General features: G+C 41.7%; 1 protein-coding gene across 1 annotated transcript in view; it reads left to right on the top strand.

Annotated features, from left to right (window-relative positions):
* GRM7 (glutamate receptor, metabotropic 7) overlaps positions 1-27,408 on the top strand; it is a 282,320-nt gene that overhangs the window by 195,233 nt on the left and 59,679 nt on the right. The window contains exons 6-7 of the mRNA XM_010570362.1: positions 11,434-11,634; positions 17,818-17,957. Of these exons, the coding sequence (XP_010568664.1) occupies positions 11,434-11,634; positions 17,818-17,957 (341 nt within the window). The remainder of the gene's footprint in view (positions 1-11,433; positions 11,635-17,817; positions 17,958-27,408) is intronic.

The following is a 27,408-nucleotide window of genomic DNA, read 5'->3' as shown; positions in this document are numbered from 1 at the left end:
GGGTGCTGCCTTCTGTGCTTGCCCAGGGCCTGGAGCTGCTGCCTCTACCCTTGAGGGATGCTGCAGTTTGCTTTTGAGGAGACTTCATCAAACTACATGTGGAACCTAATGTAAACACTGAAACAGCGTGATAGTAACAAGCATTGGGTTTAGGCAGTTCACTGTTTTACTTCTTGCTGCTTACATTTAAGAATATTAGAGGTTCACTTCAGTCATAACAGGCCACATCAGGTTAATGTTGGAATATTTTGGAAAAAAAAGTAGTTTGCAGTACCATGCATTATGGTAAAAATGTGCTTTTATAGAAGAGGATTATCAGAAGAAAATGACTGTCTTTGCAGAAGAGTACTGTAGTTCATAGCTGTGACTCTGCGAAGGGAGCCATGCCGAATGCTCTGCCCACACCACGTTCCGTGCAGAGATGGGGTCTGGGCTTTGATCGTGAGCTCAACTGAAGATATTTCACTGTACAAATCCACATTGTACTAATATTGCCAGTGCCGTGAAATTTAGGGAGTTAGAATTAAGAGATGATAAAACAAGTTTTTTGTGTCTGTATTGTCATGAAGCAGGTTGTTCATAAGTTTCGAAGTGATTACTGAAATCAAATATGCAGTGCTGAAAGTTTAGTAGTATTGCACTGTACCACCTCTGTGCAGACAGCCGCGGTGTGCCTGCAGGTTGCTCTGCTAACGGCACCCATCAGCGTGGTCACCCCTGGGTGCTCCCGCTTCCAACAGTAACCTCTCCATGTGCGGGTATGGAATGTTTCCCACTCCATCAGAAGCACCTGCACGCACCTGCGGCAGAAGGAGGTGTATGCCAGAGAAATGCAAGCACTCTGAATACACAGAGGCATCGCTATACCGAGAGCACCTGCATTTTTAATGACCTGCCTCCTTGGCGGGTAACAGTACCTGCAAAGGAAATTGCAACCCTTGACAGTTTCCACTTATTAAACATAGCTTTAAATTCAGATAGATTTACACTCAAGGAGACTTTGAAGTGATATAAGGGTGATGTCACCTCGGATGTCATTTATCAGAACGTAGATTACTCAGAGAGCTTTTCTAATTATCTGCAAGTGTAATCAGTCTGAAGGCACAGCCCAGGTGATGGCTCAGACAATGACTTGCTCTAAAGAAGATGCTGGGAGAAAGCTCCCTGCAGGATGAAGTGACAGAAACTTAGCAAAGGGTTTGTAAAAGAGGAACTGTTGCACTTCGAATTTAAATTGGAGCAAGAGGAAATGCCTCAAAGGGACCCAGATTCACCTTCCCCGGCGATGTGTAGGCAGGAACAGGCAGGAGCAGTCTCAGGACTCCCCTGAATCCTCTCGGTGCATTGTGCACCGAGGAGCATCTCCTGCAGCCTTGTTGTGAGCAAACTCACGTGCCATGCTACACGGGGAGTGAGCTCCTAAACCCGCCCGTCCTGGGGCAGCTCTGAGCCCTGGCCTTGATAGGGTTCCCGTGGAAGGCTGGAGGAAGAGGAGGGAGCCTCCCCCATCAGCAGGATTTTACTGGGCAAAGATTTGGTGGCTCGGAGGCCAAATCCCTTTTAAAAGGTAAGGAACATCAATTAGGAAAGGCTATTCTAAGGACTGAGTTTATCTCATCTGAAAATGTTACACAATAGGATTAAAAGTCAGTGAAGGACAGAGGTGTCTTGGGTAAAAATAACAATAAAAAAGGCAGTAATTTGAGTGTGTGTATATACACATATGCTTGCTTCTAGAGCTCAGGAGAGGATACCTCACGCTCTGATGTGCATCAGAGGCTTCAGACAAGATTGGTGAATGTCCTGCCTCAAATCTCAGTGTGCTTTGGATACAGCTGTTGTTTAGGGAAGGAAGAAAAGGTCAGATTTCCATTTAATGCAGGAAAAGGTTAAAGTAGCAAAGGAATAGTTACCCTATATGTTTATATTTTACAGTAAAGTTGTGCCATGTGTGCCGTACGTCTGTCAGAATTTCCTGTAACTGCTTTTGGGGGATTTACCTTTGAAGGGAAAGATGTAATACAGAGTGCTGAGAGCTATGCTTGGTCAGGGTTTTCTCAAAACAAATGGTGGTTCTGGGAAATATATCATGAATCCACAGTGCTGGAAGCCCAAGTCTAGATATGCAGGATTTGGCATGTCACCCCAAATGTGGCACTGTTCTGAGTTTCATGACCATGGAAAGAAGGAGGAGTGGGGGAAGACAACCCAGGTAATTTTGGCAAACCACTTCATTATCTGTGATTTGGTTTAAAATGATACCAGTAACTGGGATTTGGGTTTTTTGGGGGGAGGGGGTGTGAGGATAAAGAAGCTAATAGCAATATCCTGTCTTTTTTTCACCAGCAGTCAAAATGGCTTGTACTATGGAGCCATATGTTAGGGAAGAAAAATAATGAGAAACAAAAGATGTAGCAAATAGCAGAGCCTGAGGATATCAGAATATTATTTATAATTTGACTACAAGAAGTGATCTAGTGCATTAATAGATTAGCACAGTGCAATTTACTATGGAAAGAAAAATAGTTTTCAAAATGCTATCAAAATTCCTCATCTCAGGAAAAAATAAATTGTCTGAGATGTTTCAAGCAACTTAATGGCAGATGGCCAATATCTAAAGCATTTTTTTAAACAAATGCCAGGAGCCATGGTGTGCGTGATTCACTTTTTATGAGAACAGCTTTATGGTATTCATTAGGATGAATATCTGTTGGACTTGAGGGTGTCAGAAGACCTTCACTGTTCACAGTGCCAGATAAATCATGTCGGGAAGAGGGGCTAAATTTAGACTGATTCCCACTGAGGGTGTTGAGGGCTGTAAGTGCAGAAGGTGCTCCATCTCTAGCGCTGCTCAAGGTTCGGGGTGGCAGGTTTATAGAAACAAGCGTTTGCTATCGCCGGGATGCAAGGATGAAACCAGAGCTCCGTCAGAAAGCTGCCCGGTGTTCGCAGGCAGCAGCGCAGGGCTGCACCGCCGGCTGCTCCCGGCTCCTCTTCCTATTCGTGGGAAGGCTTGTGCATAACACTACAGCTGGTCCTACAGCAAATATCAAGAATTCCTCAGAATTTCAGAAAAAACAGGTTTAGGAGGATCCAAACCATCCACAGTACATTTTTCTTTTGTCCAAGAATGTGCAGCTTGCAAAACCTTCTGTCTCTTGTTGTGGGTGTGCTCAACATAAGTGTACCTTGAAATGCCTTTCCAAGGCTGCACAGGGGCTGAGCAGTTCAGTCAGCTCCGTTTAGTTAGCAGTCAATTTTCTGTGCATCAAGATGAATTTTTTCTGCAGCTGTGCTTTATTATCCCTGTGCATAATGCAAAGACAAGTTGACGGACTTGTAAGCTCTGTGGTGGGGCAGCTAAGGCTGTGGAGGTCCAGGCTTTGTTGCTATCCTCCCCCCCCCGCCCAACAGAACAAGTTTAAAAAAAAATCAGCAGTATTTTTTTTTTCCAAATCTTGGCCAATGATATTAGATCTTTCTACCTGACCAAGTCATTTTGTTAATGCCCGCTGTTGTCATCTGTAAGAAGTCCTGCCTAGGCAGTAGTCCTAAACTGTAGTCTAGTCCTAAGCAGTGGTTAGCCCCAAGGTGCTGAAATACAGAAATACTTAAAGTAAGGCTGGTTGCCGTGAATCCTGTATACAAATTGTAAAATAATTTGCTTTAGGTCAAGTATTCGGCTTGGATACCCTTTTCCAGCTGTCACTGGACACAGCAGGATTTACATGCCTGTATCTTGGGGTGGATTTTTGCCCAGGATTTTGTGGTGTGTGATTAATGACATAGGCATGAGCAAAAAAGCTTCTGGTTAGCTCTTGTTACAGAGGTTGCTCTGTGCATTTTCTCCTCCAGGCTCTGAGGTATGAAATGTGTGTTAATGCATGTGTGTGAAGGTATATAATATTTCAGTGCAGAAAGGGTAAACACTAAAATTTATCTTCTTTAGCTTGCCCTGCAAGCTACGAATAAGGTTAAAGGGCAGACCAGGATGGGAAACTTATCGTCTCAATTACATCCCATGCTCTGATGCAGGTAAATAAGCAGTCTAGGCAGTTGTTTTCTTGCTTTGCTGGTGCGGCCTGCCTCTTCCTCCTTGCTAGTCAGAGGCTGATCCATACTTTTGTAACATATTTCCATTGACCACTTCTGCTTCTTCTTTTCTTTCTGATGGTGATTGTCTTTCAAGTTGTCCGTGATCTTGGCTATAGGCTCCCTCTCAAGGCAGGGCGAGGGGGAAATCCAAGACACATCTCAATATGTGCTCCAATAAACTACTTCTTACCAAGCCCAGCTCATCTTTGGGTGACTCCTCTGACTCTTCTCCGCAATACAGCTCTAGCCATAGCTCGGAGATGCTAAGACTTGTGAGGATGCATGGTTAGCCAATGTTTGACTTAAATTTGAAACCCAGGATTTCATTTCTCTGTTCTTTTCATAGATTGCATTGCATCTTATTTTGTAAATACTTCAATTATCTTCAGACTGCCTAAACATATCGATGCTAACACCCATGAGAAAGAAAAGTCAAATTTTTTCTCTGAAAAATGTGATGTGCACAAGTTTAGGAGCAAACGAACCATATTATGCACTACTTTGCAAGTTGACTGGCTATGTACAACTCAAAAACAAAGAGTTTTCCATATAATATCAAATTGTCCAAGCAGGCATTATAGCTTAATGACCTCTATGCTTTCAATTCAAAAAGTTATTCTCATTTAGCGTCGTAGTAATTCAAAATATATATACCTGAAATTCCTAAAAGAACCTTGCAATAGTTGGTTCAACCAACATTAAACCAATCTTGAAGAGTTTATTCTTAAGGTAAACCAGTTCTATGGATTTCTAAATTCTATTATCTTTCAGAAATACATTTCTTAGAATTGCTTATGTTTCTAGATTGCCAAGGTGATTTCCCAACAAAGCTCCGTGATTCAATGACTATCCTCTTGCTATTTACATACATATTCCTCTATTTGCAAACTGCATTTTTACCCAAGTGCCCAAATATAAAGATAGCTCCAGTTTAGACTTTCTAATCATTAAAAAGTGCTTCTTCCATACATTTGCTTGATCACTGGCTTCACTGGCAATTATTGCTACGGGAAGCTTTCTTCATTTGCACGTTAGCAATATAAAGCTGTAAAGTGTCTCTGATTTACATCAGTGTTGGCTAGCCTGGTGCTGATATTTTTATGAATGTAGTATTTCAGCATTGGAATATAAATGACACCTATCGCATATATTTTAATAGGAGTGTTGAATGCACAGGAAACATCTCAGGTAAGAAAATTAGGTCAGTTTTCTAATCTAAAACCTATTCCCTTAGATATACATACACACCTGAGAACAGAAACTGTTACAGTGGGTTGAATCAGAGTAACTGAGAAAAAAATAATTGTCTGACACATGGAAGTGGATGTAGCTTCACAAAACTCATTACATCAAGGCTTTCTGTAAACTGCTGAATTATTATGATGATGATCCTTACTATGTAATATTGTTATTTCTGGTATTGGAATAACAAATTTTCAGTAGGACTTTCTGCTGCACTATGCTGCTTTTGGTTTTTAGTTAAATACTTACGAGTGAAGACCAGTAACAGTACGGGAATTTTTTTTTTGCTCTCCTACATGAGGAATGCATTGTGAGAGCCTGGGTTCCAAAGTCTGATTAGAGAATGTTAGCCGATTAGGCATAGTTAAAGCTGACTACACCTGCTTTCTGGGGGTTTTTAGTGGTGTTACTAGGGTCACTGAGTACAGCTGTATCTGTTAGACATCTGCAAGAGTAGATGTACAGATTGTGGGTCCAGCGTGTACCAACTTAAGAAAAAAAGCCTTTCTAGTTAAAAAAGGCTTCCCTGCTTGTCACTGGCATAGAACCATTGGTCTGACTTCCAAGTTTGTTGTGCGATATGAAGTTCTCTCTCTCCATCAGGGTGGCAGGAGGCTGTAGAGCTACACTGATACTGAAGGTTGCGGAGGAGATGAGGGAGAGGTTTCCTTGGCCGTTAGAAATACGGCAGAATTGGCATGCACCGGCGTTCGGGAGGTGGCTGCTCTGGCCGGAATTCCTGGGCTGTGCTGCTGCCCTGACTCTGCCAGCTTGCCATAGCCTGAAGGAGATGATGTTTAGCCTGAAATTTTAACCTAGCACAGAAGGATGTTCTTGTGTGGCTAGCAGTAGAAACTGGGAAGTTCATCTGCTTTCCCCAAGAGAATCCATGGGGATTGGATTGATGGTCTTGAGATAAAGGCTTTTGTCTATAATGAGATCTTCTGAATTAGGATGGGCTGGATAGATGACTGTAACTACATAGCTGTATTATCGGATCTTGTATTTCTTTGTAAAATGACAATACATGGATTATATTGCAAAGAGGCCTGATTGTCATACTCTGCTTGTTTAAATTACAATATTTGCTCTAGCATATTGTTAGGTTTTTTCGAGCTCTAGTACTCAGCTACTTTCAAATAAAGAGCTTATGTGGAGAAGCCTTCAGACTTTACACCTCCTGTGTGTACAGTAGTGTCTATACCATGAGTGAGTATCTGAGGAGTAATAGCACTGATCTTATTTTGGAGACCCCTGGACATAGGTACTTGTCTATTAAAGATGGATCCTTTTGTGTTGTGCATGTTTCCGGAGTGCCACGAGTTCAGCCGCTGCAGCTGCACAGGCTGAGCTCTCTGGGCTGTGTGTAGCTGGAGGAAGCTTCAGAGTCATTATGAAATAGCATGTATGGGCACTTGCACAGTTATAGACTAATAATTGTAGCTGTTGCATCATGGATGTCTCTTTGCTCACAGGCATCATGTTTCTAATGATGCTAAATATGCTGGAGATGGATGAAGAGTATACATTTTTCTGTTGGCACTTAACCAGCTGCTGAATTCTAACTTGCACAAATAATAGCTGCTTGTTTGATACTGTGAGCATTCTGCAATCTTTAAATTAAATCTCTTGTTAATGATGACTATCACTGGGTTCTCAGCAGTACTGTTATGTAAGTTCCTTTGAAAATGTGTTTAATCCTTCAGAAACTGAACCAGTGTCTGAATTCATCTAATGTAACCACCAATGAAGTGGGATTTTGATGTCTGTCTGCATGAATTATGTGCCATAAAAATTGTCCTTGCAACACTATTTATACATCATAACATATCCCCTACATTATGTGATGATCAACGATGAGTCCAGAAAAATCAACTGAAGCAGAGATGTTGAGAAAATGTAATGTGAAAAACGGTGTTGTCACCTCCTTTTCCATACAAGGAGGTGTTAAGCATCGCCTTTATGGAGATGCAAAAAGTGTGACCAGGAGTTCTTAAACTTGCATTTCATTTCTGTCATCTGAAGAAGATTGTACAAGAGGACTTATTTCTCTCTGTATTCTCACTACTCTGGGTTTGGGGCTTTTTTTCCTCTCTTTGTTGCAGAATTTTTCTCTTGTGAGGATTTGCCTGCAGCAAGAGACCTAGCTGCTCAGTCTCTTAGGAATCACGATGATGAGCACTTGAGACTCTAGTAGGAAGTGAGGTTAAATTATTTGTCATCACCTTCAAATAGATCTTTTGGAAGCAAAAGAAGCTCATGTCAATAAATTGCTTTTGTGTTTCATCCTTCTCGTGACATCCCAAGGTACTCCATTTCAAATCCATGGAACAAAAGTGCATTCTCTTGAAATCACTTTGTGTGCATGTGTCTCAGGTGTCAGCTACTTCATTGCTGAAGAAAATAATGTTGTTGCATGGCTTCTGAAGATCACCAAGGGGTAAAAAAAAAAAAAAAAAAAAGGCAACCTTTAAAGAACAGGGGCATGTAAGGAGAACAGAAGATTTGCACATCACAATGCAAATTTGGTTTATGTTTCCCTTCTGTGCTTGTGGTGTCTTCTGACAGTATGGAAGGTTGCCTGGTTTCTTGCTGCACCCAGCACCTGAGTTCATATGTTGGTTCTTTCTCTTACACTAAGCTTCGCTCCCCCGAGACCCTCCCCGATGTCCTAACATGACTGGGCTGGGGGTTCAAGACTGCCCCTTTGTCAGGAGGCACACGCAGCACCGGTATTGCTGCTTTTGTCTGTAAGAAGTTAATGGCTTCTGTGGGTTTCCTTCTCTTTCAGGAATAACTAATGATTGAATTTCTATACACCCATATATACAGGAGCTATCGCTGAAGCATGTGGTAAAAGTTTCTGCTTGGCATCTTCAGCTAAACCTAAGAGGGGGAAATATTTGCCACACTAATGTTGAAGCTGGAATTAAAATTGTGCATCTTAGGTTTATCCCTGTCTGAAAATGGACTTTGGGCCTGATTTGCTGCTCACTGGATTACTACAGTGGTAGTTTGGTGTAAACTAGAGGGAACACTCTGTTCAGCCAGGTGCATTAATTTGGATATTTAATTTTATTTTTGTTTTTTAGTGTTGAAGTCTGACGACTATTTGACATATGTAAAATACGGCAATTGGTTTGCAGGTTCTTTGCTAGTTCAAATTTGGGCTAAACTTCTAATTGCAATAAAGTCTCTTTAAAAGGTAACTCAACCTATGTTTATATGAAGGATAGCACACTCTTGTTCTAATTGTATAAATTCTTGCATGTTTTCTGGGTGGGCAGTTACATTTGAATCCGTATCTGGATTTATTGTGCACAAATTCTTGATGTTTAATACTCAACTAACTGGCTGTTTTCAGTACAGGAAAGCATTCTTGTTACTGGAAATTCTATAAAGTTTTTCAAATCTTTATTATTTTCATACTTGGACACTGTTAACGTTGCACTTGGTTTTTTTAAGTGGATTTTACTCGGGTTCCTTTCACAGGTATCTTCACTGCTAAAGGTTTTCTTTCTGCTGTGCATTTGGGCAGCCGTGCTTCTGGAACTTAATATGCCTAATCAGTATTGTTTGTGTGCAGCATTTCAATCCCGGATTCACTTCCCTTGGCATGCATTTCTGTTGCATTGCTAATTTGGTTATGTAGCTGAGCTGAAACCACTTAAAAGCATTTTCCTTGTCAGGGCCTGGAAATGTAATAAGTTCTGTAATCAATGAGAGGGGAGTGAAATAATGAAAAGGACAGTACGTGGATCTCACAGTCTGGAAGCTCTTTTACCCTGCTGAATTATTTGTAGGACTTCAATGTTTGCAGTGTAGCTGAGATTTCAAATTGAGGGGCTTTGGTAGGGAGTCTCTCAAGCATAATATGTACGTTGAGTGGATCAGACGTAAATGGTGCAGTTTGGTAATAACAGAGGGAACCAAAGAAGGAGGAAAGTTGTAGATAAATAAAGATGTTCATATAGTGGGATTATATCTTTGCCTATCTTAAAGCAAATTGCTCCTGTGGACCTATTTAGACATTCTTTGTGCTTGTAAAATTTCTGCAAAAGGGTGGTCATCTCTCTGTGCTCATTCATAATTCTGGTCTACTGCCTCTCCACTCAAGAAAAAAAAGGATTGCTTAGGACTCTGCCTTTTTCTCATGAGCTGAAAAAAAAATTGAAAAACTTTGCTCATAGGCTGGCTACAAAATGATTCAGCCTGATAGCTGAATCAAGACAGTGCCCCAAGGGAAGGCATGTTGGAAAAGACCTGGCCTGCTCCCTGGTGATGGCTTTCTGCAAACCCAGCACTGCCAGGGAAGGAGGTGGCTCGCGCTGGCTCTGGACAACGGGGTCTGGTGCCGGTGAGGCTGCCATTCATTAGCACAGGAGGGAGAGATATGAACATGTTAGTTGAGCAGCAACAAGAAAAGGGACTTCTTGCCTCTGTTAAGATCATTAGTTCTCACAGTCATTAACAACTTGATTTCCTTTCCTTATTGGTATCAATCAACTAATTTAAATTCACTCATCCCTATTTCTAATTAAGGGTGTTAACAAAGGAATTTTCCTCAAACTGAGCATTTACTTTGATTGAATGTCTCTAAAATATTTGCAAGAGGTGACTCTGAGGGTGGGTTTCTTGGACCTCCTGGCAGTACCCAGACCTGCAGGGACTGCAGGAAGGTGGTCAAGACCGATGTGAGGTTAGAAAGAAGTGTGATGCTGCAGGGGGAACAAATGGGATGTGGTGTTGCCACCCTTGGAAAATAATAGATTGCACTTCTGCTGCTTTCATCGATGCAGCTTGGAACACTTCACAAGCAGTAATTAAGTTTCATGAAACCCTGGTGAGATAGGTGGGTATAATCACACATTTTGCAGCTGGACAGATTGAATCATGCAGGTGTTACTTGGACAAGGTAAAACAAGAAGTTGTGGGGCAATTGGGGGGGGGGGGGGGTCAAAGATTCCTGACTCTCAACCCATTGTGGCTTGCTTCAAGCTCTGAAAATACTGTTTGGTTTGCCGCTTAATTGCGGAGGCACCCAGTTATCTGTTCACACAACCATAAAAGCAAGGAGGCCACCTTATTGCCTGGTTTTACAGTCACGTTACCAGGTTACATATCCATCTAAAGTCTGAGAGGGATAGAATGTTTAAGGCACAAGCCTACCACTCAAAATATTTAGATTCACCTTTTTTGTCACCACTATTGAGTTCTTCTGGCTCTTTGTGGTTTAATTTTTCTGTGTTCTGATTTTCCATCTGCAAATTGCCTCCCTTCTCTCAGACTTTTTTTTGGTGCCTTGTCCTGTCGGATGAGAAGATCGCAGGCAGAGGGTTTGTAGTTTCTAACATGCTGGGTGCTGCAGCGATCAAGGAACGACTTTCAAAGCACTGCTTTCCCCCCCCCCGTTGCAGTTGGGATGACATTAAGCATTTGGATTCCTTAAGTTCTTGCCTGCTAAAATATTTTAAAGGCAATCAGTGGATTCTGAAGGACATTTCAGTCTCTGCAGGTTGGGGAGAAGGGGAGTGCATAGTTAATGCAAACATACTGAGCTTCCTGAGGTGGTGTTAATAGCAGGCACGTTCGCTCAATTCTCTGGAGCACCCCTTCGGTTGCATCTCTGAAGTGATTCTTTCTTCCCTCAATCTGGCTCTGTCTTTCAATTAGAGACTGGGATTTGCAGCAGAACAAAACATCAGACTTTAAAATACCAGCTGTGCTTTATTTTAAATGCTTTCTTCTTTCAAAGACATACTTGGGAGCATACGGAGTCTGGTGTTTTCTCTCTCTACAATGGTCCCTGTAGGTTAGAGTTTCGAGTTTGTGATTATGGTAGGATTTGTTTTTCTGGATTATGGTAGAATAACTTGCAAGAAGAAGTCTTGATGATTCTACTATCAAGAAAGAAGGTTCGGTTTTGTTTTAATTAGTACAACCATAACTCAAAATGTTTTATTGTATTGACTAAAACATGCAGTTCTTTAAATGTGCTCCAAGAGGATTCATTTGTATTTGATACCAGGAAAATACTGTTCCTTACTGTCCTTCTGTGTGTCTGTATATGTGTGTGTGTTTGTTTTTAACGTGCAGGACAGGAGAGAATTGGCAAAGACTCCCACTATGAGCAGGAGGGGAAGGTCCAGTTTGTGATCGATGCTGTGTACGCTATGGCACACGCGCTCCACCACATGAACAAGGACCTCTGTGCCGACTACCCAGGGGTCTGCCCTGAGATGGAGCACGCGGGAGGCAAAAAGCTGCTCAAGTACATACGCAGCGTTAACTTCAACGGTGAGCTGAGACCGCTTCTTCAGTAGCATATTGACCCATGTGGCTTTTTTCCATTTAATTTCACTTTATATATTTTTTTTCATTCAATGCAGATCAAGACTTTTTTTGTGGTTATGCTAGAGTTTGTGGCAGAAGACCATGTTTATTTAGTATCTATTTGAAAACATGTTGTAGCCAAGGCAAATAGGCAACAACTGCCCAAAGACAGAAATCTCTGCTGCTATTTTAGGATACCTTCCAGAAGGCTGATTTCCTATGGGAGAAATAACTGGGTAAAAGCCTAAGCTTGTCTCTGACTAAATATGCCTGTTGAAACCCTAGAAGTTTGTTAGCATCACACATCATTTTCTTCTTGTTATTTGTATTGTTTCCTGTACTTGGAGAAAACTAACTGGATGAAATTCTGGTAGCCTGAACCCAGCATAGCTGCATGCTCGAGAAAAGGGAGAGGATGGCTGAAGGGCCAGGACTACTTGCAGAGCCAGAACTATGTGATTTAGAGTAGTTACTCCAACCTTCGTTCCTCTAGTAAGACTTCAGAGGAGATGAAACATCCTTGGAATGAGGATGGGAGGACTTTATCTCTTTGTCTGCTTATCACTTATCCACCTGTGCTTCCCAAATGTGGCAGTGTTCGTTGCAATACCAGCCCTCTGTTTCAGACAGTACAATGGGTTTTCATGTATTTTTTCTCTGCATTACACTATATAAATCAGGCCTAAATATTAGCAAAATTTCCTTGCCTCTATATGTTTCACTGTAATATTATTAGTTTCACTAACAAACATTCACTTGCAACCAGCCCAGAGGCACCAGAGCAAATCGCTTACAGCAGGTAACATTACAGCAACTTAATGTTATTTCTCCTTCATAAACCTTGCTAATGTACTTACCAGGAGGTCTTACTGCTCTTGCCCTAGCTCTGTATAAGATAGAGATCTGAGATTTAACCAGGAGCCAGAAGTTAGACCTCCAAACACATATTTAGAACACATTTAGGAAAGTACTGAAAAATATCCTTTCAGAATGTGCGAGGCAGCCAGGGCTGTCGCTGCCTGGGAAGAGGGTTTTGCATGAGCTTCATGTCCTCGTTGGGCAGCACGGCGAGGTGTTCCCTGCTGTGATCCACTAATAAACATTTTTATTAATAAACTTAACAAAACCCACACATAGCCAATAGGACCTGAGAGATTTAAAGGTAGGAACACAGATGGTATTTCATGGTCAAGTTTGGTCATTTGTGCCAAGGATGTTTTTCCTTCCTGTATAAATCATCTTATAAACAGCAAGGTGAATATGAGGAGATTTTAATTTCTTTCCTTGAAGTAAGTGGTGTTAACTACAGCCAGAAGCAAGTTCTGAGATGAATGATCTGAGGAGGTCTGGAGAGTTCTACTTTCCTCATTTTGGAAGGTTAATTATAAAGGACAAAGCTCCTGTAGAAGTACAGCATTCGTGTACAGTATTGCACTTGGGCCATTTTAGTACTGAAAAGCAGCTCATACATGATCATCTCTAGACAGTTCTCGCATATAAAGATGCTGAACAGTCATCTAATCATTTTAATAGTGGTGGGAAATAATTTATGAGAAATTGGGTGTCACAGTAATGTTGCCTACCGTCCAGTTCCAAGAATTGGTTTACACCAACTTTGGTTTCCTTATTGGTGTTTCCTTGGTCAGGCTTTTAAAAGATTACTTTTTTTCTCTATTTTTGATTGATTTACATGGCCATATGGTGTTTTTCTTTGCTTGTATACATGTAACTCATGTCCAGCACAGTGACTGAAGTAGTGGTTTGCTTTTTAGCACGGGAAGGAGAATGGTAACAAAACTGAGATAGCTTTAAACCTTTTTAATTTCTCTTGGCTCTCTGGCTGTAGGCATTTTCCATGGGAAAAGAACCAATTCCTTCTAAGGTTCATTATCCAGGGGCAGAGTTTAGCTTTTTCTTGTCATATTCATAGCGCATAACTGCACATGTGTTTGTACACCCAGGCTCCATGTTCAGCTACGACCCTCCTGGGGCTCATTCCCTGGACTATGGAAAGATAGCCAGTTTCTTCTCGGTATTCTATAAAAGTAAATTCCTGGAATTGTTGTGGATTGGTTCAGTCTTCCCAGCGGTGCAGGATAAACAACCATCATATAACTCGCCAAACGGACGAGGCCGGTCTGAAGAATGCAGAGCGATGAGGGAATGGAAGAAGCAATGAGAGAGGCTTTGCCTAGTATGGGTGGTGTATTCCTGTTGATAAAGCTTGGGAGCTCCTGGGACACGGGTGCTGGTGCCTATGTGTTCCTTGGCCATCATGTTGTGGTCGGGAGGGCAGGGACAGAGGAGTGCGCTGCTGGGCTCGTATCGGCTCTCTTGGTTTTAGCCTTCATCTTAACCTGCCCTTCCTTCAGTCACCGGTGCAGCCGTGCAACTCCATCTCATGAAGGTTAGGACTTGAAAAGCACTCTTTAGTCTATGCTTAAAATCCTGTTCTCCCAGTCTTCTACCTAAAATTGTAGTAAAACTGGAAAGTAGAGCAGTAGGAGTGCTTTCTCCAGACTGTGTGCCAGAGAGAAAAAATGTAGCCCATTTTCAAGCATCCTGAGCCCGTGAGCTTGAGATCCTCTTTGCATGTAATAGATCTCCTTGTCACCGTGCAGTTGAAATCATCCTGTCTGTACCTGCTTTTGGAGTCTTTTCTTCCTTGCAAAGATAATGACATTCATGCAGGAAGAGTTCAAGCAACGCTTTAATGAGGAGAGACTGGATTTGTACTAGGAGCTCAGTATGAATTTTGATATCATCACACTACCTTGAGAACAAAAAGGCCCCAAATATGGAAAACTTAAAAACCTCAAGTGCTCATGCAGTGAGATTCTGAAAATCTCGAAGTGCAAAGTGCTTGTATTTTTGCTATTGAAAAAGCTAAAGATTCTGTTCGTATGAGCCCTTCAGGTCCTCAAACTGCAGTAAACGTGAACTGAATAATAAAGAGACACCTTAACTAGTTACACCTGTCTAGCACCCTGTCCTTCTCCTATTAATTCACTTCTTATCTTGTGGCGATGAAGATATCAAAATTCTACAAATTCAGTCAGATTGTGTGGTTTTTTGAATGCATCCTGCAGGTGAAAGGGTGTCATGTACTCTCTGTGTCTGTGTAGTGAGAAGGCAGCTTACTTGGTGGGAACTGAAGATGAATTAAATTGTCATAGCCTCTGAATGAGCAAGAAGCTGCAGTCTAGAGGCTAATACTCAGTTTCTGAAGTGTTTTCTGGGGCTGAGCAAAATTCTTGTAAAACTTAATAGAAGGAAAAGAAATCTTAAATTATCAAAACACAACTAAACAACCATATGTTTTAATAATTAGAAGATCAAGAAGTCAAATAACAAATAGGATCATTTTGAAAATACTCTCTCTTCTCTGTAGGGAGGTTTTCATACATTACTTTTTATTATTTTCCTAAGTGCACAAAGGAACTTGAATTGCAAGTGGAGACTGAAATGCTGTAGCAATTTAAAACAGGACTGATGGATTCCTCCAGACAGATGGTACAAAAAGAGCACCAAAGCATGCACCAGAGCCCACACAAAGGTTAAAGAAAGCTTGCACTTACTAAGTAGATACTTTGCCAGGAGTCCAATTACTCCAACTTCAAAGTCAGGAAACGGGACGCTTCTGCTTGACTTATGACCTGAGATTATCGCTTCTTTGCGTTTCTATACTTATTCGTCTTCCCTACAGATCCCAGACTTTTCACAGCTTTTTTGTCTAGAATTTTAACGCATAAATGTGTGTGTACCTGAAAATAGCAACAGGTGTTTACTGCTGACTATCAAGTATCCACATCCATGCATGAGGTCGATGGTCCCAAGGGACTGTGCCTTTAGGGGCCTCTGGAGGTGACCCAGCAGACAATGCTGTATCATGCCGTGTTGCTGTGGAGTCTGCAGCCCTGTAGCATCCAAGCGCATTCACTGATCGTAAGGATTATTTTAAACGTCAGTGTTTAAAAGCTGTCTGCATGCAGCTATGCAAAGCAACAATTAGCAGTAACCTACAAAAAGTTTTCTTGCTCCTGCAAAACACAGAAGTGGTATGTTTTGGAGTGACAGCTCCTGATACATTCTCACTTTAGGACCTCTTAGGTCCATAACAGCACCTATCCTTCGCATTGGCCTTCTGCTTATTGACCCTGTTGTCCACTGCCTGCCCCTTGAGCAGGGATCAGGGTTTCTGCCAGCACCGTCTGCAGGCAGGCAGGGAACCTGCTCTGGGTGCCCAGCCGGGGGATGGAGAGGTTGGCTCTACCCCATGCACTGTGGTGGGGTGGCTGTGGCTTAGCCAGGAGGGTTCTGAGCGACATTCCTGATGGTCCACGAAGGTGACTGTAGACATGCTCTTGGCTGCTTCCCCTCAGCCTACAGAAGACTTTGAGGCAGCAGAGTTTGTCTTGGCACTGTTGACTTTGGCATGGCCACGATGATGGTGTCCGCTCTCGGTCTGCCTTCTGACGTGCAGACACAGACATGGACACTCTTCATGCACATGCTGGGGTTTTGTCGGGATGCGGGGAAACCACAAACGTCTATATTGTATTTTGGGAGCCTCGCTTGAGCTCCTACCCTTTGAATTGTACTTTTTTTGTCAGCTCTGACAAAACCGAGCTTAACTAATAATATACAGCCTTTTAAGAGTTGTGATTAGCTAAATCCAATTTACCATTTGTGCTGACTTGCTGAAGGAGCCTAGGAATTACAGCCATTTTTTCTTATTCACTTTAAGTGTTTTCACTGTAAATGTATTCTGGCTACATTAATCTGTAATGACAATTAAATATCTACCCAGTGCTCATAAGGAACCAATGAGGGCAGATTTCAGTGGAAGATTTTCTGAACCAGCCTTTGAACTGAATCTGTATCTGATCTCAGAGGATTGTAGGATAGACAGGAAACAATTTACCAGAGCTAGAATGGAAACTATGCTAATTCATTCCTTCAAATCTTTTTTCACTCACTGGAATTCAATGAAGAATGGGAATCATGAAGAAAACCATAATCTTAAAGTTCAATGCTACAACAGGAGAGATTTTTCATTGCTTTAGGGAAAAAAAGTTATGCAGGAGGAGGAAGCTTTGAATATAGATATGCTGGAGTATTGTCATAATCTTCAATCTTGACACAATATTACTCTACCCTACTGAAACCTATTTTAATATGTCATGAAATAAATGTCACCCTTGAAGTTTTCACCTAGAGATCTGAGGAAATTCAGTGCTGCTTTGAATTCTTATCTAAGAAAGGGTTCACATCTAATGCCATGGTAATTAAAATGCAGATGTTCAGGTGAGAACTCGCCTGAGGATCAAGAATCGTCTGTCCCATTGCTCACCTATTGGTGCACCTCCAGGCTGCCGGCTGGCTTTGCTCAGCACCGGGCACAAAGGAAGGGTTGTGGGGGTATCCTTGCCTTGTTGCTTGCCCTGCACTTCCTTACCTGTGCTAGTCACCTTAGTATATGTCAAATAAAGTTAATTCAGGATCCTGATCCTGAACTGTTCCTGACTGAGACACTTTTCAGCTTATGTCAGTGTCGTAGAGCCTAAATAAAGGAGTACACAAGGAACAGTTTTCCTATAGCTTAGTCTGTTCTTTTCCATCCCAACTGCATGCTGATTATGGGAATAAGAACATATTGTGGAGGAGGAAGCTATTTCTGGATGCTAGTCAAGATTCACTAGACCTGGGCTGACTTCTGACAGCAGTATCTCTCAGAAGCAGATGGAACATTTTCTGGGGGAAAAAAATCATTTAGAGGCTCCATTCACAGGAGTGATTTTCACTAAAGAACTCCCCGAGGAAAGAGAGATGGGAGGGAGGCTGGAGGGCAGGAAGAAAAGCCTTCTGATATTTCTTGCTTTGTGCAAAGCTAGAGTGAAGTCAGGCTGATCTAGTTCTGTTTGTTTTATTTTTAGTCATTAGGTTTGGGCAGAGAGAATTAATCTCTGGAAGAGGGCTAGGATGATGCCACTGTGTCCTGAAGTATCCAGTTTAGATTGGGTGATAGATGACCTTTGCCTGAAATACATTGCCAGTCTGAAAGCTCTCAACCATGACTAAATAAAAAAAAGTATTGTAAAGATTTGGCATTGGTTGGTTGGATTTTGTCTTGTTTCCTTCCCCCAGGCAGTGCTGGCACTCCAGTGATGTTCAACAAAAATGGTGATGCCCCAGGGCGCTACGACATCTTCCAGTACCACACCACCAACACCAGCACCCCCGGCTACCGCCTCATTGGCCAGTGGACAGATGACCTCCAGCTCAATGTGAGTCTATTTTATTCTTTGCTTGCTCTTTTTTGTCAGGTATAGTCAATAAATGCTTTTTTCCATCCTGCAAAGATTAATAGGGATCTTTACTATTTCTTCACAGACGCATAATGTGGTGGGGTGGGGTTTTTTTGCATATTATCTTCTTTTACTCCGTCCTGCAACCTCTTCTCCATACCCTGAGTACCAAAGCTCCTCAGACTAATAGAGACATTAGGTGATCATGCAAATTTTATTACTTTTGTGTGTCTGAAGTCCCTAGTTGCCAACTTGGAAAATGAAGCAGTAATGCGTTGTAGTTTGAAACCAGTGGGCTTTCATTTGCAGATGCTTTTCAGTTTTTCTAGTTATACTCTTCAGTTTTTCTAGTTCTAGGGAAGCTGAAACTAAATATTTTTGAGTGACTCACTTTTCCGGTGTTACTTTTAAGCACGTAGCAAAGATATCCATATGAATGAGATGGCCGTTTTGTAATGACGCCTAAAGAAAAACAAGCACGTAACAGCAGGCGATCAAAGACCCTGAAGATACTTTGATGTTTCCCAGATGAAAAAAACACGACTGGTGGCTGAGAAAGCTGGAGACTTGTGTCAACTTTGTCCATACAAGGATGGTCTGTGACAGGTCTCTGGAGATCTGGGTTCAGGCTTCCTGCATGACTTTGTGCAAGTTGCTTGAGCCTCAAATTCATGGAGAAGTGGTGCCAGTTTAACCTTATAGTTATTTGACTCCTTGTAGATTGTTATTAAAGCACAAAGACGTTTTTTTCAGTTCGGTTTGACTGCTTTTCAGCAGCAGAGCCTGAATAAAATCAGGGTATTCCTGAAGTGAAATGCCAGTTGCTGCAGAAGGGTTTTCCTCTCTCAGTCCAAGTTCCCACCCGAGATGATGCCAGCTCCCTCTCCTGACATTGTCCATCCTTGGTGCGTTATGGCTTCCTCTCTGTCTCTGCTGCCAGATTCCCTTGGAAAATAGGGCACGGGGTGAAAGGGAAGGCTGTGTGAGCGTGGTCCCCTCCTGACACGCACTCGAGAGGTGGCCAGGACGTACCTGGCACGCAGCGTGTGATCCCAGCAACTGCGGCTTGTGCCTCGGCTCTCTGTGCGCGGAGCTGGCGTAATGCCTGCTGCACCCAGGGGATGAGACCCGTTAATTGTGGGGAGCCTGAGCTAGCGCTCCAGCTATGCAGCTCTTCAGCTGGGATGCAAGCCATGGGCTACCTAGGTAAATCAAACCACCATCGTCTGGAGTGTAACCGAATGCAGGACACTTTCTATTTTTAAAGTTTTCGTGTCTTGTGTTAAATGAAGTAATTACTGTGGACTACCAACGGTCCAGTCCTTGAGACTGACCATGATATTTTGCTCTTCCTGAATTTTGGCTCATTTTGATTTGCTGCGTGCTGTTTCAGTGATTTCGAGCTTTTGATGTTCTATTTAAGGAAAACTATATTAACTTGCAATTTACAGTTCTTTTGGCAAAAAATATTAATATTTTATCAAGTAAATCCTTCTTTATGTAAACTACACATCCTGATTCATTAAAATTTAAAGCTAAATTAATGGAGCTTGATTTGTATTCCTGTTGGTGTGTTAAATGTTTCCATAAAAAGCACACTTTCCTCACCCTCCTATCCTCATGGCTATAGGGTTATATCAGTAGTTGAGATTCTCTCACTAACTTCCCTTCTACTCACTTACGGGTCCTAGTTTCTCACACAGGATTAGCATTGCTGTGATAGTCCCTGTTTGTGTTTTCTTACAATAATAAAGAAAGTTGTGGAGTTTAGAGCAGTCAAGGATTCCCTAAAATAACCAACCAAAATAATAGCTACTATTAAATACATCCCAGGAAAAACTACCAAAGGCTACAATCTGTCTTCAGTAATTATTGTGGAGATAACACTTCAGGATATATTTCCCCAATTCTTATTTCTTTAATAGTAACACAAGAAGAGAAACAAAAGGATGTTTGGTGAGAGTGCTACTACTAATTTAGAAAATGCTGAAGTGATGCTCTGTTTTCCAAGAGACTTGTCATCTTGGGCAGTCTCATTTAGTTCTGTGTGTCTGAATTTCCTCAGTTACAAAAGAGAAAAGTTATTCTGCCCTATTATGCAGGCCTTAATGGTAAGGACACTCCAGATCTCAAAGGCGGTAGGTAAATAAGTGCCGAAGACCATCATAGGTGAGTAAATATTTTCTTCTTTATCATTGTCTTCATTCAAAGAAGGAGCAAGAATATTTTGCATTTTATTTCCCTGGAAGTAGTGCTACTGTTCAGTCCATTGTCTGTCTAATCTACAATGGTATATGTCACCTTCCCATTCACAGTATTTTGGAGCAAGGGCAGAAGTACAAGGGGCACAGGGCTGATTAATCTTGATAGCTGTAGCAGATTTTTTTCATGTAAAATTACAGAATAACTTCTTACATTTCTCTCTCTATTGCATGACAGTAGATAGACTGAAGAGATCTTTAACAATGTATTTGCAAGTCTCAAAATATGCTGTATCAGTTTGTTTTCTTTTTGTTGTCATGAGTTTATAAACCTGGTTTTACAAAATTTCTGAGACATTCATATTTCTCTATCCTGATTGCTTCTCCACATCTTTGTATCACCTTTACTGAACATTTCTGTCAGACATAAAAAAACAAAGGCAGATGTCTGCTCCCTACCCGCACAGGAGCCAGGCTCTGCTCTCCCTTTAGCAAGTTTGTATGGGAAGCGTCTCCTCTGAGTGCAGTTGACTCACCCTGGATTTACGTTTCTGTATCTCAGGTCAGAATTTGGTCTATAACCAAGAAAATATTTTATGACTTTTTGCTGCAGCAAACTTGGGACATAATGTAGTTTTTACGTAAGGACAATATAATCACCAAGTTTTCTTTTGCTTGCTTGTTGTCAAGCAACCTAGCACAGCTTTGCCTAGTACCCAATGCATGATTTAGTAATGATTTTGGCTGTATTTCACAGATATCTACACAAGGATAAAATGAGCAGATGTCTAATTTTAAATGGCTTGGCCAGTATTCCATGAAAAACTGTTGCAGTGCTTTGTTCTCCCTGCAGTGAAGTTTGATCACAAGATGCCCACCCACCTCCCATAAGAGGTCATGGAAGAGCACCTCCTGCCTCTCTCTCTTTTATGAAGATTATGTGATGTTCTGTCAGACCCTTTTTGGCCCCCTACATGCAGATTTAGTATGCAATATTTATAGTATGCGTCCTCCTGCAATTTGAAATGCTTTGCCCTGAATTTTAGGATCAGAAATTTGGCCAGCTGCATCCCTATTGAAATCCTGTATCATGACCCCCAGAGCCTGTTGAATAGCAAAGATACAGCTAATGCAACTAGGCAATAAAACTGTTGACCACAGTAATATTAGCATCTGAAACCAGGATTGCATTTTACTACGCTAGTGTTGAGAGTATGCTCGTGTATTACAAGGCAGTTGCATCATTATGAGAACTATTTTGACTGTATTTAGTTTTAATATATTTCAAAAGCCAAAAGCACTAGTGGAGAAAAGGAGGAAATCTAGCATGGGGAGAAGAAGATGTGTCATGTACCAGCTGGTTTTTGGTTGTTTTGCTTTTCAAATGGGTAACTTTCTTTTTTTACTTTAGCGATGGCTAGATCTCTAAGGCTTGTGTTGTTCAAGCAATGGGAAATAGTGAGGATGATTCTGTGGGTTAAGCATGAAGGCAGAGTGGCCAGGAGACGCAGAGTCTGCTTTCATGCCTTATGTTTCACCTGGAATTTTAGAAAGGTAGTTCATGTTCCATGCTCTGTTTTACCCCATGTATGCCATAGATCCAATACCAATAGATGTCATCTTGCCATGCATGCCTGCCTTTGTTAGACTCTGTAAAGCACTTTGAGGTTGCTCAATAGGAGGCACTGTAGGAATGCAAGGAACTGGCTGACCAGCTCCCATACCTGGCTGGCTTCTATGAATGCAGCTTCTAATGCTTTGAACAGAAATGCATCTCTCCTGGAGGAACTGATATGCCTGAAGGAGAGAAAAATGGATCACTCCTAGAGGAACTGCAGGTTCTCATGGGAAATTTGGTGATATTGCTTCTCTTTCTCTATACAGAGTTAACTCAGCAGGTCCCAGGTTTATTATGTTTTCACATCCAAACCTCTGCAAGTATCCCTGAACTGTCAAAATCAAAAAGTAAAGAAAATCCCTGTGAAATTGTTGAATCTTATTTTTCCAAGGATTTGTCTTCTGCATACCCTATCACAGCAGCACTCTCCATCACATTCCCTGTGACTCCTTCCCATAGTTGTCTCCACAGTATCCTTGCAGTGCCTGAACTCCCTCCCACACCCCTGTATCATTTGCTGTGCAAGCAGCAGCCTGTATCGTGGCTGTTTGAATTACACGTATGCCGACTGGTTGGCTGGCTGGCCAAACCAAAAGGGGGGAGGGAGATGCTCAGAGTTGGGTGCATCTCTCTTCTAACTATCCACTGAGTTTTACTAATCCTGCAGACACATCCTTCAGAAATCTCTCCTTGTAGCAAATGTGCTTCAAATTGGCCAGGAAGTTCAAAAGTTATTAGGAAGGAAGTTGGTACAGACAGATGGAGGGGCAGACAGAGCGTGCATATGTTCCACTTCCTTCAAATTTTTCCTCTAATATGATAGCAAAATTTAGAAATTCCCAACAGTTATGCAGAATGAAAAGTAAAGTAAAGCTAGTCTCACTGTTAACATTTTTTGTTAAAAATGTGATTTACGCAAAAGTGTTGCCAAGTAGACTGCTATTGGATTTGGACAAGCAGGCATATGGGTTCAATCTCTTGTATTGCTGAAGTGAGCAGCAGACTTGCATTTGACCAAAAAGCCAGAGTTTTGGCCTCTTCTTCCATCCCCACCCTGTTTTCCTATTTCATACTGACAAGCTGTCGGGGGTCATTAAAAGGCTGAGCTCATTTAAAGTTTTCAGTTTGCGTGGCTTAGGCCTGGTTTGGATGTGTCGGTGCCACCGAGGCCGAGCCACGAGCCGGCTGGAGAGACCTGTCCGGACTCCTGCGTACGGACACTAGCTGCTTTCCGTGATCTAGTAACAAATGAGTTGTTGGGGTGTTGAGGTCCTGCGTGACGAACCAGAGGTCTCGACTGAACAGCAAGAAGGAAGCTCTCCCTGGGGGACGGGCTCTCGCCTCCCCCGCGCGGTGGAGCACCCGCCTGAGACGTGGTGGTCGTCTCGTACCGTCCCCCCACAACCTGCAGCACGGTGGGGGACGTGACGCCCCGTTTCACCTTCACCCTCGTCTTGGTGAGTAGTGAAATGGTTACAGGAGACCTATTTATTTGCCGTTAGAGAGGGATATCTTCCTAGAGCAAGCTAATGCAGGTTGTTTTCAGTTTGATTGTCTAATTAGTGCTGTACTTCTAGCCTATTAGTGTCCGCGTAGGGTGCATCATGTTGTTTTAATTGCATCAGCACCTCCAACTTGTCAAATGCGCTCTTCCAGCTTGGTGTTATGGCTTATAAAGGTGCCACTGGGCACTGGGGTTCTGATCAGATGCTGCAGCACTTTTTCAGGATGGCTGAAGAAATTGTATCCTTGATTGTGGACAGAAAACAGGATGTCCTGCCCATTATTACACTGTAGAGATTTCAAGTAGCTCTTACTTGAAACATGTTTCACTTCCAAAGCATCAGACGGGGTTAACTGTAAGCTCCAGATAAAATTAAAACATACTTCTAATTAATTTGTTTGCAAACAGAAATAAATACATATTAAAGATGCCTAAACATACTGTGTGCAGAGATAAACAAAAAAATCAGTATTGTTTTATAGATGTGCCCTTGAATTGTAGATTGTTTAGTCACATGAAGCAGTGTACCGCTTGAAACATGACTGCCGGTTAAATGGAGCCTTTTGCATGCAGCGTCAGGAAGGCTGGCTGCTTAGCAATTCCTTATGCTTTTATTAATTTCCTCCAGCAATAAGTGATATATTGCTGCAATCTTTCTAAACAAGTACTTAGAAGATTAATAGTATTGATAATTACCAATATGCTTCCATAAACACGTACATTACATAGATCTAACTCCCCTTATAAATCCTGGGTCATGTTATATGGTGCAAAGGAAATTGCTGTGGACTTATTAATAACTCCCTCCTCCTTGGGGAAATAGCTGTATTATGTTGTTTTCTTCACTGTAGGTATGGGCCAGTATTTTAGAGGAGCATGAAAAATGGAAAAAAAGAAGCCTTGCTTTAAAGAAAGTAACATTCCAGTACCTCAGGGTCTCTGGTCTTGGAGCAAACAGAACGTGCGTAGGGCTTGAGGTCAGCTTTCACCCTCCAGAGGATGGGGAGCCACCGCTGCCCCTGACAGCAGGCAGGGACCCTTTCGAAGCAAGTCATTGACAAAGAGAATGATGCAACGTCTATGCTGCAATTCTGTTTTTTCCCCACAAATAGAAATACATTAAGTTACTTTGTAATGATCTATGCAATTTATGCAGATCCTGCACACATCAATACCTACTGAATCTTTTTGGGCTCAGACTAATCTATTTACATGCCATAAACATCTCTGTTATAGAATTTGGAAATAAATGTTATGAATAGCAAGCTAATGAAAAGTGTAATCAAATGTCTAACCTTCTGGCAAGAGACCTATATGTACCTGCCTCTTTTTGGTAAAACATTCAGAATGGCAATTAGATCCAAGCAACTATTCAGTGAAGTTTGAGGCTCAGGAATATTCTGCCAACAGATGGTATTTTTCTAAAATAATGTGTTCAAATTTATTTCTGTTCAATGTTTTTTGGTTTTGTTGTTGGGTTTTGATTTGGAGTTTTTTTTCACCGGAGCAGAGCATGTTCAGAGCAGACGGATATTTTTTTTCAGAATATTTTGCAGCAAAAGGTAAATCTTTCTGGAGCATATGCAGATTTCAGTTTATGGAAAGCCTGGGATTTCCCCAGTTTCTGGTGGAAGGAGAGCAAAAGGGCACTTACCTGGCCAGTTAGAAGTTTTTGCTTCAAATAGCAAGGGATGAGAGAATTTCACCACAATGACCACAGGGTTGTTTTGGGGATTTTTAGATGCTTTTAAAAGAATGTATTTCGAAGTATTTATCTGAAATTTAAAAATAGAAATTTGGCATCTCCCAACCTAGAAAATTTTAGCTTAAACAATTTCACCTTAGTGAAGCTGTGTGTAACTGAAAGCATAATTATTGATAGCATTATTGATTCTAGCTCCTATATGCATGTAAAGTATGATCACAAAGCCCCTATTTGCAAATATATATTGAAAAATGTGTGTGTTTACATGCCTTTATATGTGTGTATATGGATGGATGGATGTATATACATGCACAGACCTTTGCAATATATAATCCTTAAGATTTCTGTTGGTTTGCAACATCTGAGTAAGCTCAAAATCACGGTTCAAAGATTACGTCAAGATAGATAAAAATTGGTATCAATTTCCTTTCTCATTTCAGTTATTGTCACATAAATTGCCCTTGTACTGTCATTTCCTATTCCTGTTACAGACTGTAATGAGTAGCTGGTACAAAGATAATACATCTCTATTACAACTTGGAGCCTGAAATCTTGTGAGCTGATGGGTTGACAGGAGGTATGCATTATTCAGGTGTTAGACAGTCTCATTAAACAATTTCAGCAAATGAGGTCAGGGTGTTATTTAAAATTAAGATTTTAAGTATTAAGCATGATTAGTATGTTTTGTTTTCATATGTCAGTGCAGAACCTTGAGCTTTCAGCGGATGCAGCCACTTGTTGAAAATTACCACCGTTTACATTTCTAATGAAATCGGCTAAACCCTTAGATTTAATTAGCTGTACGTTACAGCATATTGGCATACATGGAGATGTGGTTGCATCCAGAAGTAACTGGATTCCTGATAGCTGAAAAAATATGAATTATTTTAGCCACTATTGCCTCTGACATTTTTGGAAAGTAACTTAATCGGAGCTGTTCTTTCTGATGGAAATACTGCTCAGGCTGTGCTGCTCCTGCTGAACTGCAACTGCTGCTGACTCTGATCCTCAGCTGGGGCTACGTCCAAGTGCAGCGGCATTCCTCGTCTTCTCAAGGCGCTCTTTGGAAATGTTATTCTGCTCCAAAATAACTAGTTTCGTGGTGCATTAAAAAAAAAGTTCTGGGCTGCTTCTTCAGGCATTTACACCTCACTAAGATGAATTAAACCTACCTGAAGTCCCTCTCCCCCATGGCACTGTTACTGACACTCTGCATCTTCTGCTCCCCTGACCCTGGTCCTGTCCTTCCACCCGCTTCTCAGTGTCACATCAAACAGCGGGTGATGCACAGCCACAGTCGCGCTCGTGAGGCTGCAGGTGCCTGGCTTTATGGGAATTAGTTCACAGCATAAATGCTGCTAAATGCAGAGTCCTTCCAGAAAGGTCTACAGCCTGTTTGCAAAGCTCTTTGCCATAGCTGGGCATTTCTGAGCTCAGTCTCCATTACGCCGTCAGCCAAACTGTATGCAGTCCAGTTAGAGGTTTAAAGGTGAATAATTACATCAGTGTGTTACTAAAATACATCCCAGTTACATGTTTTGGCTAGCGAGTTACTATGCCCAACATGTCAATAGCTATAATGTATACTGTAATAATAGATGTTGTTTATTTTGTTCTGTCATTAGATTCTGTAATCTTTCATTGCTCATGTCAACCATGACCGGCTTGAACACCTTTAATTATCTTAACTTGCAGAATTAACTTTCAGCCAACTGGAAGGGAATTTTTCAAACCACTGGCCCGCTGAATGACCATATGCTAATTCCTTAGTCCTCCATCGGGTCTCCAAAATGTATGCTAACAGGCAGCAGGACTGAAATCACGTAGGTCCTGCTCACAAGCTGTGATTGCAGCCTGACTTGGTAAGCACTCTTGGAATAAAACCGTTGTGGTCTGTAGTACTGCAGATGGTTTTGATGCATTAGGTTTAGAAACGGCTGCTGTAAATAATTTTTATTCAGAAAAGGGCACAACCTTGAAATACGTGATAGTAACCATGTGAATCAAGGAGCACTTCTTCTGTACCACAGAAGAGAGCTAAACAACTCATTGCAAATCATGATAAATGCAGATAGTCCTGTTTGTACTTGTGCTTTCTTTGCAAAAAGTCTTAGGTAGTGCATGTTGTAACCCAGAGAATCTCAGAGTGTGTCTCCAAGTGTCCTTCGATACACTCGTGCCAAACATTTAGCATGTAATGCCAAATTAAACCAGAAAATCTTGGGAGCAGCATGGTATTGACTGCATTAGCATCTGCATATATGCAATAGAAAGCTGAGGGGTATGTAACATTGGCAGATAGTTGGAACGTGTGCTGCAACAGCTGGTACCCAGGTGGGAGTCCTGCACAATCATTCTGCAGCAAGGCCTTGTATGAAGTGAATCAGAAATCCTTCCAGGGT

Source organism: Haliaeetus leucocephalus, unplaced genomic scaffold (genome assembly GCF_000737465.1).
Source record: "Haliaeetus leucocephalus isolate CR32 unplaced genomic scaffold, Haliaeetus_leucocephalus-4.0 Scaffold2, whole genome shotgun sequence".
Classification (NCBI taxonomy): Eukaryota; Metazoa; Chordata; class Aves; order Accipitriformes; family Accipitridae; genus Haliaeetus; species Haliaeetus leucocephalus.
Note: the sequence above shows the minus strand (reverse complement) of the source record. Positions and strands in the feature narration are given on the sequence as shown.